The 12590-nt window shown below is 48.9% G+C and overlaps 1 protein-coding gene across 3 annotated transcripts in view; it reads left to right on the top strand.

The window, feature by feature from the left end:
• The window catches only part of P3H2 (prolyl 3-hydroxylase 2), an 88770-nt gene extending 76960 nt beyond the window's left edge, over nt 1-11810 (top strand). For all 3 annotated transcript variants that reach the window (XM_026093545.2, XM_026093546.2, XM_064516789.1), the window contains exons 9-15: nt 4143-4270; nt 4871-4966; nt 5059-5209; nt 5830-5947; nt 6645-6720; nt 7970-8110; nt 9351-11810. In XM_026093545.2, coding sequence (XP_025949330.2) covers nt 4143-4270; nt 4871-4966; nt 5059-5209; nt 5830-5947; nt 6645-6720; nt 7970-8110; nt 9351-9443 — 803 coding nt within the window. In that variant the 3' untranslated portion in view covers nt 9444-11810. The remainder of the gene's footprint in view (nt 1-4142; nt 4271-4870; nt 4967-5058; nt 5210-5829; nt 5948-6644; nt 6721-7969; nt 8111-9350) is intronic.
• Nucleotides 11811-12590: the final 780 nt, after the last annotated feature.

Here is a 12590-nt window from a genome sequence, read left to right as displayed (position 1 = left end):
GTTTTGCTTAACAGAGACGTCTCTATTTGACCCTGCAGTAGCATCTGTTGGTCTGTGGATCTTGCCAGCACTATAATGCTCTTGGATCTGCTCTTCTACCCTGCTGAGCTGCTCAGCACTGAGCCCTGAAATACAGAGTTGGGAGGCTGGTTCTTCATCACCAAGAGGAAGGTGACACCAACAGTAATCTTTCCCCGAGATGCTCTTAAGATTAAAATGTTACCTTTTGTCCAGGCTGGAGAAGGGCTGATGCTGGCGGCACTGGCTTTGGGAACTCTGGTACTGATGCTTTGCTAAACATGCTGGACTACACCGTTTCAATAAGCATTTCTGTTTGCAGTCTGACTTTTGATTTCATGTCTTGGCTTACATCAAACTGCTTGATTTTAAGGCCTGATGGCAGATATTTCAACTGATTCAGCACATTCTCTCCAGCCGCAGAAAATACCATCACATTTTCTACTAATAGACAAGATTTTCCCCAGAACAATTTTGAAAAATTTTATTGCTGCCAAACTCCAAAGCCTACTCCTCACTGCAAAACTGCAGGATCTCAAGTCAAGAGGTTTCTCGTGTCTCTAGTGGGCCAACTCCACACGAGCGGGCAAAGAAATGTCCCTGTAATATCAAGGACAGTCTTGCCTTTTGGAGAATTTCACAGCTTTCCATGACCCAAGTTCTCTCCAGCTGTTCAGTGTCTTGTTCAGAGCCTTGTTATCTCTTACTCTAGCTACACAAGTAATGTAGGAAAATATTATAGGAATATCTTGAACAGCTTGCTGGTTGCTTTTTATTTGTTGCTCTGTTTTGTTTTCTATAACCAAATATTTTTGGAGTTTGTCTTTCTCTGTTTTTCCTTCTGTCTATGTATTTATTTTGGTTTTGAGGCAGAATTTTTTTTCAGGTTTGCAAAGAAAACTGAAACTACAAACAAAATCGGGTATTTGTCCATCCGTCTGCTTCTCTTCTCTTCATTGTCTTTTTTTTTCCTCTTTTCACTGGAGAAAGAAGAGAAAAGGTCAAAAGAGAAATAAAAATGCCCATTTTCATTGTGTACTCCTCTTCTGCACTTAGCTCCTTTCCCCCCATTCCTCTTTTCCCCAAGTACTTTCACTCCCAAAAGTCTGAAGAACTCCCATTTCCTTTGGGTGTTTTTCACAGAAACATACACAAGGGAGGAAACGACTCTTTTTTCATGCTGGTTTTGCCATAGGAGCTAGAACAGAATCTGCCTGTCTGGTACATTTAGCCAAATCAATGCCAGTGAGTTTGCTGCTGTCTCCCACCGTGCTCAGCCCTAGGGTGCATGCTGCCTTTGACACCAGAGCAACTCTTTAGGCAAATGAGTTTTTAGCACAGTCTCTGTGTGTGCTTGCGCGTGTGGTGATTTGAACTGGGATTCCCTTGATCCCTCTGCAGTTGCTTTTAGAGGCCAACGGAGCTGAGAAACATAGCCAGGAACATATTGAAGACGTGATACAAGGATTCAGTGTTCTCACTACAGCTTCCAGGGCAGCCCCTGCAAGGTCCCCAGATCATTTCTGCACTGATTGGTTGCACAGGCTCTTACTCCTTTGGGTTACTTTCTTCCTTTGATCTCAGACCTGGATCTAGGCTTCTCTTCCGAAATAAACTCACCTCCGCTGCAATTTCAGGTTGGGAAAATGTTAAAACCCACCCAGTTACAATGTACCAGACAGCCCAGCATATGGTTTGGGTTCTTAAAAGCCATCAGACAGGAAGAAAATGGCACTGGCTTTCAATCCTCCCCATCTTTCCCTGCTGTACCAAAAGGGCAGTCAGAGCACATTGGCCACAGATTGTCCAGCTTCAATGTGTCAGATACATTTTTGACTCAGTGAAATTTGGGCTTAATGACAGAGCAGAAAGGAAGAGAGGTTGCAGGACAGTAAAATAGCTCTGGTCCTAGTGCTAGGTCCCATAGTTCACCTGCATTCAGGGCAGCAGTCAGTGTTAGGAAATACTACCATGTTGTCAAAAACTCAAGATTTCAGTGACAGGACATTGGCCAAGACAAACTCATTTTAATACTGTGACAAGAAGAGACTGAGAACCAGAACTTGAGAGCCAGGACAACCTGGTTTCCATTTCCAATGCTTGCTTTGTTTTTTGTATCTGAGCCTGACCAGCAACTGAGAAACTAAAATGATGCCGCAGTTCTCAGAGTAGCTGCAAGGCAGACAAACAGACAGCGTAGAGCGTTGAGCCATCCGTGGTTCGTTAGCTCAAATCATTTCATTTGCAAAAATAATGTAGGCACTTTGCATAAACGCAGCACTCCTCTCTTTGCATGTATGCTGACCCTGGTGAGGTTCGCTGGCTGCTGTGACTTAAACAGCGCAGTGCATGCTGTGATGTATGAGACAGCAGAAGTTTGGTACACCAGACTGAAAACAGAAGGAAAACCCAAAGGGAATGAGTTTCTTCCCTAGGTTGCACTATGGCACAGTTAGCAGAAACTTACAAGCTCTCTGGATGTTTGCAAATTTGCTTTTGATAACTTGATCTTGGCAGCCGAAGGTTACATCCTGCCAGCAATGGGGCTCTGAAAAAGCAAGACACAAGCAGGACAAACCATTCTTCCAAACCTAAGAATGGCCGCAGTGGGTCCACGTGAAGGTGCAGCTGGGCTGCTGCTTTGGCCCATAGCAGATGCCTGAGGAGGAATAGAAGAAACTGGAGAAGTACTGAGTGATCTCTTCCAGATTAGTCCTTTACGTGCCTACTCTCCTGCATCTGGGGAAGAGCAACACCCAAGCTGGAAAGCTGCTATGTGAGTTGGAGTGTGCCAGAAGACTGGATTTCAGGGTTCTGTCTCTGATCTGACTCCATTTATAATACGTGCTATTATCAAGCAACAGAACGGACACGAGGGACATCCCGTGCTTTCCATTTCCAAGAAATATAACTCTTCAGAAATAAACTTGTGGGCTGGTGTGGGGGCGGTGGGGGGGGATCTTGCTTCAGGATTATGTGTCCTCCATCAGCCAAGGGGACCTTCCAAAAATACAAAATGTGCTGTAATAGACAAGAAAGGTAGTAATTATAAAAGCAGTGCAACAGAAGAGTTTCATTGTGCCACATGGTGAGAGGAACTCTGTGCCTCTGCTTCCTCTGTCTTATTGCAGCTTTGTGACAACAGATAGTTTTTCCCATGACTTAGATGCATTTCACCTTCCTCCTGTTGAAACATCTGGTTTAAGTTTTTGTTGTTGTTGCCATTTCTTTTATTTGCTGTCTTAGAGAAGATGAGGGGAAGAGGCTTCAGGAGGTGGTGATTTAGTGTCCTTGCCATGTTTTTCCAATCAGGCAGATTTGACAGGGATCAATCCAGACTAATTCTAAAGAGCTCATCTTTCTCTTCCCCTTGCCCATTCCCCTTGGCACGTGGCAAGGCTCAGTTGTCCTGTACCAAATAGAAGGGACCACCAAAACGGAAGCCGCTGGCTTCCGGCAGGGAGAGGAAGGCAACTCGGAGGCCGAGAGCAGAGAGCGAGGGGTTGCAGTAGCACAGGGTAGACCCTGGGAAGGATGAGGGAAGGATGGGCCTTGAGGTCCTGCAACTGTCCCTCTCCCAGCCTGCTCTGCTCTGTTACCAGCCAGGTCAAGCACAAACGATGCTTGCTGTGAGCTCACCATGGCATCAGGTTTTCTACACAAGTAGAAAACAAAAAAAACCCAGTGATGACAACTCCAGACAGTGGTGCTGCATGCCAAGCCAGCAAGAGTCACACAGAGCAAAGGCAATGGAAACTTGGGCTTTCATTTACATTGGCTGCTGGGCAGGAGAGCTAGGTTAACCAGGGTCTGTGTCCATTGTGACATCCCATTGGGTTTTGGCATTTTTAGAAGGTGGTCCCTGCGTTTGCAAGGCGGCTGATGAGAGACTGGCAAGTGGTGATGCTCTTGCAGCAAATTGATTACACCTCTGGGTGCTTCCATTGCTTCTGTTTCTTTTGTTGTTGGTGCAAGGCCAAATTCTGCTCTCAGTTACACTGCTGTAAAGCTGTTTCTCTAGAGGCGCACCTGGGTGGCTTCAGCTGGCTCTCAGCCATGGTGCAAGATGCTAATGAGGCCATATTATGTTCAGCAAGATTGTTTTGTATCTCTCTTTCCATCAGGGGGTCCTCTTCTCTACAGCGACGTGAAGTTTGTCTACAACTCCCAACAGCTGAACGGCACCCAGCGAGTGCTGCTGGATAATGTCATCTCAGAGGAGCAGTGCCAAGAGCTTCACAGGGTGGCCAGTGTGAGTAGTCAAGGCTTGGACGGGGAGAACTGACTGTCACTTGGGTTGAGTGTCTGATGCCCCACACACGTTTGGCTGGTTAGAGCTGAACATGTGATCAGTCCAAGGGGAGCCTCTGGACTTGCATCTCACTCACTGAACCTGTGCAACCAATGTTGTGATGCCCATGGAGAGTGATCAGATACTCGTCCCTATAACATACCCATAACTCCTGAACAGGACCTGGTGCCCCATCTTGGGCCATTCTAAAAAGAAAAGCTGAAAGGACAAAGTCCACACAGAAATAGCTCTTTTCCCTGTGTTATACACAACCATGAAGGGTATTCATCCACAAGCCCAGTGGAGCCTTTTCATCCATCAGCACCTTGGCCTGGAGAGGGGCTAGAAGATACCTGAACGTCCCCAGTTTGGAGGTGGGCAGCTGCTTCCCAGCATCTCCAATTCATGGAGATCCACAGTGCCTTCCCACCCCTTCCACCTCTCCTGGTGAATGTGGCCCTGAGGTATTCTGGGAAGAAGATACCAGGTACTTTCACTGCAGCTACCCCTCTCCTGATAAATCAGTTCATGTCTCACCTGTGTTTGTGTCTTTCCTGGCAGGGGATCATGTTGGCTGGAGATGGTTACAGGGGCAAAACCTCACCCCATACCCCAAATGAGAGATTTGAAGGAGCCACTGTCCTCAAAGCCCTCAAGGTACAGCTTTATCCTTCCTCTTCTTCCACTGCCCCCCTTTCCAGCCAGCACACAGCTCTAATTTTCTCTCTTGGCCTCTTTTCCCTGCCCAGTATGGCTATGAGGGTCGTGTCCCACTGAAGAGCGCCCGCCTCTTCTACGACATCAGCGAGAAGGCTCGCAGGATCGTCGAGTCCTACTTCATGCTGAACTCCACGCTGTACTTCTCCTACACACACTTGGTGTGCCGCACAGCCCTGTCTGGTGAGCAGCTCCAGGAAGGAGCCAGCATCTTGCCAGGGAGGTGGGAGGAAGCTACGTTTTCAGCTATAGGGTTTGCTGTGCTTATAGATGTGGTGACTGTCACTGCTTTGGAGAGGCCCTACCACCAGTTCAGCCCCGCCAAGTGGTGTTGTGGTGTGATGAGCAGGGACCCAAGTATGGGAGAAATTCTGTTTTGTCTGATGGTTAAACTGATAGCTAAGGGCCAGGCAAAGTTACTGTTCCCTCAGAAGAAAAGAGTGGGGATACTGGTGTCTAGAGAAGTTCATTTCCTGGGTTATCTCTTGTTCTTTGTGTTTCCAACTCTTCCTCTTTTCTACTCCCTCTTCTCTTTTCTCCTCTTACTGCACTCTTTCCATCCCCCCAGCTCTCCATCTCTCTTTCCTCAAACCTTGCTGCAAGGAATGAGCAAAGCTGTGCAAATCCTAGTGCTCAGATTTTGCCTTTTCTCCCCAGCATTTCCTTTCTTCCTTTCACCTGTGAACACCACCCGAAGTGGGGTCAGGGCAGACTCAAATCCCATGGTGAAGCTCACAGAGCCAGGCATTTCCATCTCATCCCATCCCTTTTCCTTCCCCCTTCCTCCACGTGGTCCTGCCTAGGCCAGCAGGAGAAGAGGAACGACCTGAGCCATCCCATCCATGCCGACAACTGCCTCTTGGACCCCGAGGCCAACGAGTGCTGGAAGGAGCCTCCTGCCTACACCTTCCGGGATTACAGGTAGGAAGGCGGGCTGATCTCGGCTGCCTCTCCAGGGTAGCCAGCTATCTTATCCAAGCAACTGAAGGGCGCACGTGCCGGGCAGACCATGCTCTCTACAGACTATAAACTCTAAAGCTGATACCTCCTAGTAATGGCCAAAATTCAATCCAGCAGATAATTTTTGGTGCAAGCAGGCATCAAAGCTAAGCTTCAAGCTAGAATGTAACTGCAAAAGCTCTACAGTATTTTAGGGCCAGGAGTTCCCAGCTGTGGCCCACAGGACAGCTCTCTTGTGGGATGCTTTCAGTAGGATGAGAGCTGGTGGGAATCTGTGTTCATTCTGAGAATTGTCCCCTGCTCAAGGAGAGATCTGCTGGTTCTCAGCTTTGACTCCAAAACAGAGATAGTTTGGGCAAGACTGCCCTAGCTGATGAGACAAGAAGGAAAGAGGTTTGTCCCACTTAGGCCGATAACACACAGAAGGATTGTTTCTGTCCCCAGTGCCTTCTGGCATCATAGGCCAGGAAGGAGCTGAACACATACAGTATTGTGAGTCTCAACCAATTCCCACAATGGGAATCTTCCCTGTCTTCCCTCCAGCAGCCACCACAGTCACCATCTCCATGGAGCTACATGAGATCTGTCACATAGGTGGGAGGTCAGCCCTAACCACTTGCTTTTACTCACCTCACTGGGATCCTGCTTCTTCCCCCAGTGCCCTTCTTTACATGAATGCGGACTTCGAAGGAGGCGAGTTCATTTTCACTGAGATGGATGCCAAAACTGTAACCGTAAGTCAGTGGCCTTTCCTAGCTAAGCTGCTGTGAATTGAATGGTGGGAGTTAATTTCCAAAGCAATTTCTGTGATGTTCTTCTGCAGCCTGTTCCTAAGAGTGTTGGTCTTTGTGCTGGGGGAACACGGTTTTCCTGGGTGTCCTGTGTCTCATTTCTTGCAAACATCCCATACAAAACCTTCTGTCTGCTGGCAGAGGTGCACAGACCTCGTTCCCTGCCCAGAGGCTGTGCCATGCAGTAAACTGAGCTGCAGATAAGGAGTTTGCACGACTTCTGCTCTGGCAGTGGGTTGGCTGAAAAACAACCCGGGTAGAGGCCGGCACTGGTTGAGATTCCTCCTTGCCTCAAGGACTGCTGAGCTCCCACCCCACCTTGTGGCCAAACATGAAGTGATACCGATGCCTCTGTAATACACACTGACATCTTTCCCTGCTAGCCAAATCCTCCCCTCATGTCATGGTGTCAGGTCACTTTTCCTCCTCACTGCACCTCCCTGGTGAGGGCAGCCCATGTTCAAAATCCTCACTGCAGCAACTCAGTCTGCAGAGATGATTGTGTCCATCCCGGGAACAGAAGATAGTGTCTGCGGTGCCATTTTCTGCCATAAGACGCATTGCAAAAGATTAACCTGGCTAAGGCCTCTCAGAGTGGGTCACCACTGTGGACTGTCCCTGAGAGGAACATGACTCAGGCCTTAGCCCCCATGCTTGTCATGGAGTCATGTGGGAAGACAGCCTCCCTCTCTGTGGTTGAACAGGGGGTCTAGGCACCACACAGGGGCTGTGATGTCCTGTAGATGCTGGAGGACAGATTGAGTCTACCTAAGACCAGCGCTTAAGGATTGGGTTTTTTTGGCACTTTGGTCACTGAGGTCCTGCAGGATCCTTGTGGACTCAGAGAAGAAAGAGGAATTCCACAGCCTGTGCCAAGGTTAGCCTGATCCTCCTTGCGGTCATGCCATGGCCCATTTTTGCCAGAGGTGGTCACCTGCAGATTTTGCAATGACTCCACACTGCCACCTCCTTCCTGCGTGGCATCTGTGCAGCAGTACTAAGCCTCAGTCCTCCCATGTCCAGAGTCCTGTGTGTCCTGCAGAGCAGCTCACCAAGTCCCAAGTGATGCAGGGACACCCAGTGAGGTCAAAGGTCCTGAACCACTGGGAGCCTAGATGTCACCAGTGTAAATAGCCGTGCTGCTTTTTGCCACTGTGTTTACAATGTCAACTTGTTGCCTGTTTTCCTGCAGGCCTCTATCAAGCCCAAGTGCGGGCGAATGATCAGCTTCTCATCGGGCGGTGAGAACCCCCACGGGGTGAAAGCCGTGACCAAAGGCCAGAGGTGTGCTGTGGCTCTCTGGTTTACCTTGGACCCACTTTACAGAGAGCTGGTGAGTTCCTCCTTTGCAATATGAGGGGAGCTGGGGGTACCCAATGTCCCGGAGATGCCAGTAAAAGCCCACGGCTCCTCCCTTCATGCTTCTTAGCCACTGCAGAAAGAACCCATCCTTAGCTTCCAGTCCCACCACATCTTTTAGCCCCCCACATCAAACTCCCCCAACAGCATTCCCATGAAGTGTGCCTCAGGGAAATGAGGAGTGAGGGACTGCTAGGAGAGCTGGAGGCACTGGGACTGAGCAATTTTCTCTGCTAGCCATGCTCCTGGGTGCAGGTTGCTCTGCCTGCACCCACCAGGGTTAGATGCTGGACACGATGCTGGATGGCTCTGCGCAGGATTGAAGCTGGGCATTTGTGACACCTAGTGGCCAATAATGAACGGGGAAAGGCCTCATTAGCAATCTGCAGCTGAGAAGCCCAGAGTAATGTCCTGCTGCTCGCAGATCCTCAAAGGCAGTTTGGCACCTTCTTCCCCTAAGTCCACGGATTTGAGCACCTCGATGCCCTGAAAGATCTGGTTTGTGGTGCCTTTCAACTGTCAATCTCTGAATTCTGTTTTAAAAGTCTGCCATATCAGCCCCTATATCCCTTCAATAGCAGTCCTGGTCTATGGGGATAAAAGGCAAAAGGCCTACTCTGAGCAAGTTCCTGGCAAAGCCAAATGTAGGGAGAAAGCCAAACCATTGTGCTTCCACCCTGTGAATGCTGTGTATTGGGCAAGCAGGTGGGCTGCGATGTTTTGGGACAAGCTTAGTTTTAGACACACACATTACTGTTTCTGTCTGCGTTTTGGTGATAGCTGACATCCCACTCTGCTCGGTGCTGTTCACACGTATGGTAGGAGATCAGCCCTGCCGAGAAAGCTGGAAATCTTAGCTGACAAGGCAAGGGGAAGATTTACCAGGAGGACAAGAGGAGGCTCCAGCACCCTGGCAGTGGCAGCGGCTGTTAGTGTAATATGATAAGGGAACTACGATACGTCAGCTCTGCCCCTATCCATTATGGCCCTGGAGGGAGGAGGGAAATTGAGGTATTGAGGTACAAGGTGATTTGATTAATTTTGCCTAGCAGATCCCCAGGACAAGTTCCAGGCTGTGTCCTGTCCTCTGGACAACACTGCCTAGATGAATTGTTTTGCTGTGGCTGCTCCCAGTGGGCTGGACTGCTGTGAATGAACTGGGGGCAAGCACCGAAGCTCTGCTGTTACGGTTTCTTTTTCTTCCTTTCTTGCAGGAGCGAATCCAGGCAGATGAAGTGATTGCAATGTTGGACCAGGAGCACCTAGGACCCAGTGAAATGAACATCAACCCAAAGGATGAGCTATGAACTAGGCCAAAGACTTTTTCTATTAAATATTTATTTAATATTGTTAATCTTATTAGAACCCTTCTATTTTTGTACAGAGCCGCTGTATAAATTAACAGGTTAATATGATTGTGGAGTTTCAGAAGTGCCTCTTCTGTGTTTAGCACAGCTCTTGCTGGGACCCCTTATTCCTGTGCCAGCATCTTCTACTGAAACTGACTTTTCCTCTTGGATACCCTGTCCTTCCGTAGCACTTCTCAGGACTCATTCAAACCCACTGTACCTACTTGGAGGACCCTCTTTTTTATTCCTCAGGCAGAAGTAGCTGCTTCTCCTCAGCCCCTGCTGAGAGAAATGTCTCTGATGTGATGATGGAGCATTGACAGCCCCCCTTTCTGTGCCTGCTGAGCACTGGTCAAAGACCCAGGCATTGCTGCCCTGAGGGAGACTGCCACCCCTTTCCTCTTGGAGCATGCATCAGTTGTGGCTGTTCTTTTCATGCTGTCTTCCCTCTCAAAGCCCTTTACCATTTGGAGCATGCTTGTTAAGGAGAATACAAAGCAAAATCCAACTCCTAAGTAAGTGCACATCTCTCTGTAGTCATGCAAAGCTGGGGTTTGGGCATTAATTCAAAGCTGAACTTCCAGAAACCACCTGCTGAGCAGAGGCATGGGCTTCGCACAGGCGTGAAGGCTCTTGGTTTGCAACTGTATCCAGTGAAATAGGACCTGTCACTCATGTTCAGTCCTTTCTTTTGATAATGGCCTGGGATGCAGGAAAGAAACTGCCTCATGCCTCATCCTTTAAGCTTCCAACCCAGTGCTGCTGCTGATAAAACCCAAGGTTAAAAGTCATAGTTTCCAGGTTCATGTTCAAAAGCATCTGAAGGTCTCAGGGACGTTACAGTGCCACAGTGTTGGATGATCATGGTGCAGCTTTGTCTGTACTGTTGATGTATTGGCTGCATCCTCCCATCTCGACAGTGCAGAAACAGCAGCTGTTTATGATGTCCTAGCGTCTATTCACTCAGAATGTTTCTGACCTAATCCAAGGGTATTGCAGGGAAAGTGTGTGCTGCTTATCACAAGAAGTTTACTAGGCAAATAACTGCTACTAAGCTATTAAATCATTCTTCTCTCACCATCAGCCTAACTCCTGTGCATAAAACCAGAGCAGCCCCTACGAAAATCAGAACAAGCACTGAAGTCTCAGACTTTCCTAGGTCCCAGTTATAGGGACAGCTTTTATTTCAACCCAACAGATGCCTCTGCTGCTAGAAAGCAGTTTCTAAAAGCCAGGTTGCAGCAGTCTTCACTGCTGAATTTCCTGCAAGGCTGCTGTCTCTCCAAAAAGCACCTTGGGGTCTTGGCTGGAGTTTGCCTCAAGCTCCCTGACCAGCTTAGCTCAGCTTCCTGCTGCATTGGCTTGGCACTTACCTAGCCCTTCTCTGCTCCCTTGTGTCAGCTTTGGCATTTCTAGCACTTAAAATCTGCAATAGAGAATTGGCTTTTCTCTCTGTCGATGCTGCTTGTCCAAGTCTCAGGCTTGGTAGCACCCTCCTTGCTCTCTGTCCCTGGCTGAGAAGGCCATGTGCAGGAATGATCCTTTTGCAGAGACCACCTCGAAAGCTGGCCCATGGCAGGATACAGGGGTGCTCAAAGCATCTGGAAAAACAATTGCTCAGACTGTGAAGGGGGCACCATCACTGTCAAGCAAACTGTGGAAGGATCATTTGCTGCACATCCTTCACTGTCAAATCTGTGGGGAAGAAAGCTTAGAGTGTTTCTGAGCCACCTATGTGGCCCATTTCACTGAGGCTTTCTCTCTCTTCCTAGTATACTGTACTGCTGGTTCCCAGAGCAAATGCCCACACAGTTTGCCTTTCAGTGACCCATCCCTGTTTATGTCTCCCCTGTAAATGCTTAGATCCCCTTTTTAAAATAGCCAAAGGAAAAGGTTGGGGGAAAGGAAGAGAGGACAGATGGAGAGCTGAAGTGCCGGTTATGTTTTGCCTCATCTGCACCGTGCCATTGCATCCAAGATCAGACTCCCTGAGCACTGCCATCACCTTTAGCATGAGTTTGTGCTGCTTACCACAGTTCATTCACATCCCCCTGACAAACAGGTCAGCTTTCACGGCTTGAAATTGTCTACCCCAACACATCCCAGTTGCTGCTGCCCCTTCGAAACAGCACGATGTGGACCCTGCTCTTCAGGGTCCCAGGCTGCAAGGAGCTGGCTGCTTTATAGCAGCTGGTCCCTCTGCGGGGAGGGACAAGGGGCTGTTTTTGCACCTGTGTGTCCCCTTTCCAGGTTGTGATTTGTTTGCTGCTGTGGTGGTTAGCCGGAGCTGTGTCTAAATTCAGGGGAAATAAACTAAAGACAACAGCTGAGCTTGTCTTTGTCTTTCTTTATCCAAATATTAGAAGGGGAGACTGGGGGGGGGGGGGGGGGCGGGGATGCACAGTCTGTCTCATTGATGATATCTGTCCCGTTGGGGTTTTTCTGCCCCAGTCTCTACAGCACACTCACTAACCTTATGTGCTGGAGGAGGTGGCAGAGACAGCGATGTGGACCTGATTAAGCAAAGCTGGATGGGTGCATTTGCTGGTCTGTCCATCTCCTTTGCTAGGCATCCAGCCACCTAATAACTTCTACACCATTGGTGCCCTTCAGCCACAGTGGAGAGCAGGATGAGGGTGTCACTGACCAGCCTCTGGTGAAGCAACAGCTTTGGTGGAGACCAAGGGGAACAGCCTCAGCAGAACGCAGCTTTCCAGCACTCAGTTGCAAGCACTACCAATGCCAGCCCTAAAGCACGAGGAAGTGGTGGGACTCCGAGCTGCCTTGGCCCTGCTGCTCGCTGCTCCACTCTGCCTCCATGACCTTCCTGCCTGTGATTGGTGCCAGCCTAGAGTGAGGAAACAGGAACGCAGTGAGTCCAAGGCACTTTTCCTGTTTTTTTTTCTTTTCCAGCTTTCTGCTCCTTTTAAAGTCTAGCTCACAAATGGATTTTTATTTCTGCTGCAACAGCAGAGGTGGTTGCCAAGTTGCTCACTATAGCCTTGCTGGACCAAGGTACAAAGCCCTTCGGGTCATGCACCAAAATACAGTTTAGGCTTTTGGGTCTCCTTTGTATCAAACTGGGGTGAGGCTGCCTCCGAGATT

This window comes from Dromaius novaehollandiae, chromosome 9, assembly GCF_036370855.1.
Source record: "Dromaius novaehollandiae isolate bDroNov1 chromosome 9, bDroNov1.hap1, whole genome shotgun sequence".
NCBI classification, from domain to species: Eukaryota; Metazoa; Chordata; class Aves; order Casuariiformes; family Dromaiidae; genus Dromaius; species Dromaius novaehollandiae.
This window is presented reverse-complemented; position numbering and strand designations above follow the sequence as displayed.